Source organism: Ylistrum balloti, unplaced genomic scaffold, assembly GCF_031769215.1.
Source record: "Ylistrum balloti isolate Yb309-2 unplaced genomic scaffold, AGI_CSIRO_Ybal_v1 Utg370568, whole genome shotgun sequence".
Taxonomy (NCBI): Eukaryota; Metazoa; Mollusca; class Bivalvia; order Pectinida; family Pectinidae; genus Ylistrum; species Ylistrum balloti.
Window position 1 is genome coordinate 313,317 of NW_026782356.1, and position 8,903 is coordinate 322,219.

General features: G+C 35.2%; 1 protein-coding gene across 1 annotated transcript; it reads left to right on the forward strand.

The window, feature by feature from the left end:
• The first annotated feature begins 1,338 nt into the window (after window positions 1–1,338).
• LOC132556403 (uncharacterized) lies at window positions 1,339–6,969 on the forward strand. Its single transcript, XM_060220815.1, has 6 exons — window positions 1,339–1,485; window positions 2,956–3,069; window positions 4,112–4,181; window positions 4,725–4,857; window positions 5,563–5,671; window positions 5,906–6,969. Exons 1-6 carry the CDS (start codon window positions 1,363–1,365, stop codon window positions 6,029–6,031), a joined length of 675 nt encoding a protein of 224 aa, XP_060076798.1. The 5' UTR covers window positions 1,339–1,362; the 3' UTR covers window positions 6,032–6,969.
• Window positions 6,970–8,903: the final 1,934 nt, after the last annotated feature.

Below are 8,903 nucleotides of genomic sequence, written 5' to 3' on the forward strand. Positions count from 1 at the left end.
CATCAATCACATTAACCTTGCACCCTGCATTGGTATCATCCGAGTTTTAATACCTGGCCTATCTGTCTTCTGATGACGACAATCCCGCCAGTTAGAAATCGTCCGTCCGTTGTCCGAAACCACGTTATCGTAGTTAGCAATCTCTCGCTGCCTTCATCTCTTGATGAAGAAAATAGATAAAATGACACTTCTTGGTCACGTTTGCTTTCTCTAGTTTCGATCATTTTGCGGTGCTTTTCCCGACTATGTATCTAAGGTGCATCCATCCGAATTACATGTCGTAGTCCATGTGGATTTTGCGTGGGACATGATAACGGTTTGGAGCTACCTTACTCAACTTGTGTGGGACAAATCTACGGGCGTTGGCGAGATCCAGACAAAAACCCCGGCGAGGTTATTTCTCAGATTAGTTGGCGGATTCGTGACTCATACAAGTGTGTTACACAACACCTATCTGAAATCCTTCAGATGCCTCCCTTCTGACATAGGTGTCTCTGCATCCATTTTTTCATTATGTAGAATGTCACAGGTTTGCAAGACTGAATACTATCCTCTTCTACATGATCAATGTTTCATATTAGTGACCAAATGGCGATTTATAAATTGAATGCTTTCACCAGAGACGTATATAACACATATATATGTGATATATACGTCGCTGCTTTCACTGCATATTTCATCAAATCACTTAATCGAATTAGAACTATATATTATTCTTCTGTAATAGAAGTGTCATGTTTTGTTAATACCGGAACACGGCTCCACATATAAATAGATAAATGAAATAATTTACAATCCATTTAAAGCCAAAATACGATACTTACCGCTCTATAGAAGTAGCTTATATTAATCATATCAATAGTAGTACCAGCGTCTCTGGTAGTACAATGCAAATTGTGTACATTTATTAGTTTTACCTGTGTGTGTATACAATAAACGCTTCAGAAATTGGTGAAATCGAAACTCATTGTCGCGATTTCTTGAAAATAGTTGCTTTTTCGGTGAGAATTGAAAGTATTAGCTAAAACACGTAGGCTTTCTTGAAGTAACCTTTATCATATTCTATTTAATACGGTAACAATCTTTCAATAATTCTTCTAATTTTTTAAGGACTGTTAAAATTGGAAAGTAGCAAAAGTCATCTTTGAAACTAGTTTTATTTCATTAGTATGAAAATGTGTGAAGGGATTCACGGATGGTAGTACATAAACATGGTATGCCGGAAAATAAGTCACTAGTTTGTTTCATTAGAGTGATGCATATTACTACGCGAAGAAAGAGCTCTTCTTCATAGGAGATAAGATTACACTGAAGCGGAAAACTTCAAATCGAACACATCGAAAAATGTAAACAACCAAACAAATGGACAGTGAACGGTTTTCCATTGTCATGGACACCTCCAATCCATGGAGTGGTGTCGATAGTTCACTTGTCCCTTTAAGGAATGCGTTGATACTCGGAGAAAGAACTGGACACATCAACAAGGTAAGAGAAACTGGCATCGGTTAAAGTCTTCAATCTGTCTGAACTTGTCAAGCACTTCCATAGTTGAATATTTTCATAATTATGATATGGCAGGGGCAATGCTTACTTTCATAGCTCAATGATTAAACACCATAAACCGCGACTTTTTTCATAGGAATGTCTTTGGTCAGGTGCTGCTGGCTAACGAACAGCGCTACTGAGTTAAAGTCAGGTACTGGAGCACCGGCAAGTCTAGCTATATACGCAGATTTGGCTTTTTAGTCAAATCTGACTACACGTATATAGGGCAAATGTTAACATGGCACCATTTCTGGTTAAATTGGATAAATTTCGTCGTTGCAATTGTTTGGTACTTGTATCCCTTACCCACATGTTCCGATGGTGAGAAATGAAATTTACTTAATTCAATATTGAAACACCTCAAATCTCCCTTGCTTCCACCACACAATCCACATACAAAGAATATCTGAAATTGAACAAATATGCCAAAAACATTAATTTCACTGACTTACATGGTGTGTTATCCATTTTTCCGGTGTGTCTGAAAGAAATGTGACCGAACGTAACCTGTGTTTTACATTTACCCTATATATATGTAGTCAAATTTATCAATACAGCGAAATCTGCCTATATAGTCAGAATTGCTGGTGCTCTACACGACTTCAAATAAAAATTCTTGTTGGGTAGGATGTTCTTATTCCAAGATGCCAGAAAAGATTTTAGTGCAATTTCAAAATGCATTTTGTTTACTGGAAGTATTTTACCACTTTAGATTTCCACACATAATACCAGTGCTTTGGGCTACATCATAATAGCTAGTGTACACTGGAATGCCTTCTCCTACTTTCAAATCAATGGGTAACCAAATAAATCAAGAAATGTTTTTGTAGAATTGGTCATGTAGATATCAAAAGACACACAAAATCTCTCTCTATCCATGCTCTATCACTCGGTGGAACAAGCCCCTCTTGCAAATTCATCAACAAACAGAGTTAAAGTCTTTAAATCAGTTGTCAATGTGTCTTGTATAACATTTATCAAACTTCTCATTACCTTTCGTGTAGAAAAATATTTGTCTACCAAAGTTATGTTTATAAAGTATTCAGCACTTCAGACAATGTCTTTTTCAAAAAGGCCAAAAAACCATTAGAAATCTTCTGAATAATGTCATATAAGCATCATCTTTGATGAAATGCAATGGCTATTAATAAGATTCACTGATGTCTGAATACTGCAATCATCTTTCACATAAGCGACCAATGTTTCATTCCCTGATTGTACGTGAAAAGATATTCATATATGCATAGATTTGCTGCTGTCAGAAATTGACTGTTTTGCATTCTGTCAAATTCCTTTCATTTTTAGTAATTTTCAGGTATGAAATTTTGTGTCCTTGACAGATATCTTGATACATACAGTAACAGAGTTTCATCAAAGTTTACATTATTATTTTTTTTTCTCAAATTTTAGAGAAGTGATTATGATGTGGAAAAGCTTCAGGATGAAGTACAAGAAAAGATGCCATCTTGTCGACTTATCAAGTTACTAAGGGAGACTACGGCTGCAAAGAAGGAAATTAACAAGGTAAATATATTATAGCTGCTCTAGCCAGAAAATGTTAGGGGGACATCATGTACACCTGTAAGGAAGAAATTAACAAGGTAGCTAGCTTGATACATAGCTACATTGTAACCTCTAAATTGTGAGTGATATCTTTGAAAGTAGAAGAAGAAAAACTTTCAGGTAGAGAGACAGTTGTACTGTCCAATAATTCAATTAATTGGCAGATCAGACAGCAGTGTCAGAGTGGGTCAGCTGTGTCCAGAGAGTGTCCAGTGATATGAGGAGAGTGTTTATTGCTTTAAGTGACTTGATGCAATTGAGATTGACCATTAAAATTAAAGAAAGTGATTGTTGAAATTAAACATGCTCTGAGAACAAAAATTGGTGTTTGGTCATTGAGGTAAGCATTGATAAATAAAGGACGATTATGTTCTGAGAGAGGAGTGTTACATGGACACCAGAGAGTCAATGTGATTATAGATTGGGAGCTGCAGACTCCGAGATTTATACATGTGGACATATTTATATTTTTGAACTGTATATAGCAGACATGATCTTATGTCATTTTATAATGATTAACAAGTGACAGAAAACCAGTAGCAATGTAGTGACTCTGTCACAACATTAACAAAACCATTGGTAGGAAGGTGTTACATTTGTTTTTACTTTCATGCATGTTATCTGCAGTACTGGAAAGGTCCATCTCGCATCAGTTTCCGAAGGTTTCAGTACCAATTCTAAACAAATCTGAAAAATGTAAGGCCATACTGTAAAGGGATTCTGTCTTAATTTTCCAATTGAGGAATTAGTTGTCTCTTTTTTCTTTCAGAGTAGTAGAAAATTCAAAATAAAAATTTATTTACAAGAATGAGGGTTCTGCATTTATGATGAAATGAGGTACATTTTTGTATGTGTTTAATGCAATTTTACAAGACACTGAGGCTAGCTTATGAGGGAACAATTCATTGTTCTTAATATCAATTAACACAGAAATGATCATACACTGATAATTTTTAACTTGATACAGTACTATATATTGTTACTCCAATCTTATGTTCTTCAGATTCATTTAGAGATACAACAACGAATGCAAGACAAGGAAACACAGGATATAACACATTTTAGCAGCCTGGGTACGTTTAAAATGTAAAATACCTTAAGACAATAACTCTCACAGATTAGTAGTGAGTATTGAGATAACCTTTTTGGTTAACTTAGAGTACAATAGGATGGCTCTTTACTTGTCTATCATTTTGATGTTCTAATTCCAGGGTTGTGCCTTATTCTATAATATGTACTAGTATTATTGTTATTAACCATCATCTCAGTGGATATATCCATTATAACCTTACACACAATTTGTGCTCTGTCTCTGTTGATACTTCTTGTAACTTACTGATTTGATGACCATATTCCCCAATACATGAGACAATGTATTTGTTATATGTACTTCTATCCATAGCATCTTGATATTGATATGTGGGCTTAAAGTTTTGAACAGAATATTTTGCAGTCAATAAGTTTCTTTGATACGACAGATTTGCCATGATGTCGTTCACTAAGGGGTCTTATATTTTGAAATGTAGTGTTTTTAGCCTAATCTCCTTCCCAGCAGCAAAGATAAAAGTGATCGTGATTGTGTTAATAAGTAAATGTTTTCAATGTTTTTATTCCAGAGGACAAGATAAAAGTAATCAAAGGCTTAAACTCACACATTGAGTCTATCATCGAGTGTAAATCTCAGTTGTTGGTGAGACTGCAGCAGCCATTTGTTGGTGACTTCATTAAACTGGAAGCCCAATACCACAAGTATGAAATTTACTGTTGATGTAACTTTTTCACAGTTGTTTTAAAATAAAGTTTATAGTTACAGTCAGCTTATCTCTTACATATCCTAGCATGATCATTATCAGCTACCTGGTATACTGATTTCCATGTCAAATACTCAAAACTGAAAGTTGTTTTGATGGAGATAAAAGTTTAATGATAAAAAGTTTATGACGTATACATCGTCGTGTACATCTGTTGCCTTTTATTTGTGATGGACCCAATCATACACTTCTTTTTTACATTCTCATTATGCAGTGTGACTTCTTTGAAACATTTTAGTTGTGAAACTTGCCTGACAGGTTCCAGCAACTTTCTTTTTTTGAGTTTCAGAAAATTATTTTCATTTTTAAAAAATCCTTTGCATTATAAGAGAAGTCAGGGAGGCAAATGATATGCATTTATAAATATTACTGTACTACTAAGGCCGTAATGAATTAATCGTCTCAAGAAAGCCAATGTGCTGAAAAACCTTAGTGAAACCAATGTATATTTGTCTTGTTCATATTTCATGATATGTACAAAAATTACATATATACCTCATAATTGTATGTTCGAACTTCTTTTTTAAGAACCTCTTTTAGTATTTCTCAGAGTATGTAAGCATCACTGAGTATTAAATGCTGTTTGTAGTTTGATTTGAGATCTTACATAGACAAATGTTTGTAACTTTTTTGTACTTAATAGGTTTGCTGCAGCATTGTTCCCTCAGATAGCTCCTTTGTTGGCAGACCTCAACACACACCTGGAGAACATCTCCTGGACAAAAACACTCACATTTTCAGATGGAAAATTGGTAATAACAGATTCTGATCAGAAATGAAAGTAAATATTTGTCAGGAAACAAACAAAGACTGAGAAATGTCAGTCAGATATTTGTCCCCAGAGTATCTCCATTTATTCATTGTGACCACAACTTTAGTTCAGCCCAAGAATTGGACTTCCAATTACAGGTCTTAGTAAGCGTTTAATAAGAAATTAGTGTTCTCTAGTAATTATGTAAACAAAATCAAAATCTGTCTCTTTACAGGAGACCATGCTGTCTGAGCTGAACAGTGTCCTGGCCTCGCTGCAGACCAACTTCCAGTCCTTGTGTCAGATGAGGGGCAGCATGGGAGCTTTGTACCAGCATGACTCTCAGACAGTACATCATTAATTTATCTTCACTCCCACAAAGTAGTCATCCAGTATGATTATTATATAGTTCAGTTGTAATTCTGTGCACCAGTATGCTTATAATTACCCCTGGGTAATGTAGGAAATATTCACAAAGATGCCCAGATAGTAAAGCAGTATGATTTCCAGGTAATGTGGCGAGACTTTGATTTCCATGCAGTGCAGCTCTGAGGCAATACAGCAGGGCTTCCATATAGTGCAGCAGTAGTTCAACAAGAACATATCCTCATATTGTTAATTCCTGTGGATGTCTGACAATGAGACTGACTGGTAAATCATTAGAACACATAGTAGGGAGTTGGATACCAACGAAGGACTAGAGTATTCATTTATAGAAGGAAAATTTCAGTGCAGAGGAGGTGGTTACTCAGTATAAACAGAATTTCAGTTTTGAACACGCATTGTGATGCTGTTCACAGAGCATAACATCAGTGCAAATGAGCAGAATTGAGGAAGTAGCAGTGCTGCCTTTATTTCCAGTAAGAGTATAGATTCAGTATAAAGGAGCATAATTTCAGTGAAAAGGGGAAGGAGTAGTGATGCTGAGTGTAACTGCAATATAGAGGAGCAGATTGTCAGTGTAGACAATGGAAAGTAGAGACAAAGGACTGTAGGTTTAGTATAACACACAGACTTTTATTGTAGAAAGGCCAGGGTAGTAGTGTTGTTTAACGGGGAGGCTAAAAGGAGCTGAATTATAGTGAAGATAGCATGAAGTTTTATAAAGAGGCTTTGCATTGAAAATGATCTTAGTTTCAAGAGAATCTAATATACTAATTCTCTTCATTATGTTTTACGATGTATAGTTTTGGTATATCTATGCATTGATCACATGGTGCAAGTTTGCATTTTTTAAAAATTGATGACGTGAATTTTCATGCTCAAATAATAATGATAATAAAATACTGTTACAATGTATATTGTGTTGCAATTTCGTGAAAAAAAACTCCCAGAAAAATAAAACCAGGTGTTCACAAAGGGTAAGGTTCTTCTGCTTTATCAAGGACACTCACCATGTAAACCCAATCCAAGTAAGTGTCAGCTCCCAAATGAGAACAAGGTCAACAACACCACCACCATGCATACTAACAAGTCTTAAACATGTCCAACTTTATATCAAAATTGAAAGTTTCCCAAATGAGATCATTATGATGACTGTAAAACTGTAACTAGTGTTCTTCGACCTGCATCTCTCCAAACCTTGTATTGTGAGGCTATAAGCTGTCAGTTGTAACATTACATCTAGATGTATTGCATGTCTCTTCACATTTAAAGTAATTTTTGGATGTGAAAACCCATCACATATTCACATACACTTAAAGTAAAGACAAGACTGTATTCTTTGACACAGGCTAAATTGCCATGTGTCATTATCAATAAATACAAACATTCAGGTTGGTAAGCCTCAACCAGAGATTATGCAACGCAAGCACAAAGACAGTGGAAATTGCTTATTATGTTCTATTTGTCCGAGGAAAATGTGATATTAAGCCAAACATGACATTAACAGTTACACACATATAAAATATTATTTTTGTAAGACATTCAAATTACCGGACTTTCCGATCCTTTCCTTGATTGTGATGGTTTCTGTCTACGTCCTTGTTAAGTACAACAAGATTTAGAGATTTTCCGTTCTTTCTTTTGGACTTAAGGATAAATTTTGATAGCTGGACTATTTTGATATGTAATAGAAACAAGCCATTGTGGTCAAACTTATTTTGTGCCGATATTCAGACATATTATTCTTTTCACAGGCTTGCATGACCCTGCAGAGTAAATTCAGCTTTTATTAGTACCAATAGACTACTTTAAGTTTCGTTTTGATATTCAATACCTGGTGTACAACAGTCGGACAACAAATGGCCAATTTGATCTTTTCAGGGATCATTCTCAATGCCAAGAACCAAAAATAAAGTGTCTGATCAGTTCCCTTGCCAAAGATGACAGGAATCATTGGGTCATTAATAGACAGCCTCCGGAAGCAATTCCACAGGAAGCTGGTCATATGCATCTGTTGTGTTTTGTTACTTCTATACTGTGAAATCGAATCAAGTTAGGGCCACTTACTTTGCGTGTTTGTCATTTGCTGATTCATATTGAGTTTTCTACTGTGACTTTCCTTAGTCCTCTTTTGATCATCAGACTGAGCATTTGACACTGGAGAATTGTATGAAAACAGGATATACTCAATCACTGGCACAAAAAAGATTACACAACTTCCACATTGATGACTTGTTTTGCAATAAGATAAAGTCCGCTTTTAAATTTTAATTGATGATAAGGGATCCTATGTCATTTACATCTACTTTCCTGTCTTTTCCTCCTGTCTTACTATCTGTAGGATCACACTCACACCGTGACCACCAATGAACCGATGTTGTTATGGTCGTCTTGGGGAACTGTTTGATTGTTCCTGTTAACTACAGATAATATTACCCTGCTAGGCGTTACAGCTGTGTCTGCTGCTGTAACAGTTGTCTTTGGAGTTAAATATTTGATATTATAGCCTTCTGATTATGCCATTCACAAATCACACTTCAACAAATTTATTAAACTTCTTGACCGAACAATATCCAAAGTACATTAGAAGACGAATTGTGCCTCATGTTTTTAATGCACTGTCATGTTAAAATTTATTCACAATATCTTTTTAAATGTATCTAGGGCACAATTTTAATTGAGATTCTGATGAAAAGACAAAGAGCATGACAGACACTGTAAATGCAGTGATGTTCCTGAGATTAAAAATTGTTAGCATTTTGGCCGTTTACAGAATTATTATGAATTGTAGCACCAGGATAATGAAAACTCTCAATTTTTCTGTGAAAATAGCTAGAAATAAAAGTTTT

Coding starts and splice junctions, on each gene's coding strand:
- LOC132556403 (XM_060220815.1), top strand. CDS start 1,363: ATGGACAGTGAACGGTTTTCCATTGTCATGGACACCTCCAATCCATGG. Junction 4,858..5,562: donor CTGGAAGCCCAATACCACAA/GTATGAAATTTA, acceptor TGTACTTAATAG/GTTTGCTGCAGCATTGTTCC. Junction 5,672..5,905: donor CATTTTCAGATGGAAAATTG/GTAATAACAGAT, acceptor GTCTCTTTACAG/GAGACCATGCTGTCTGAGCT.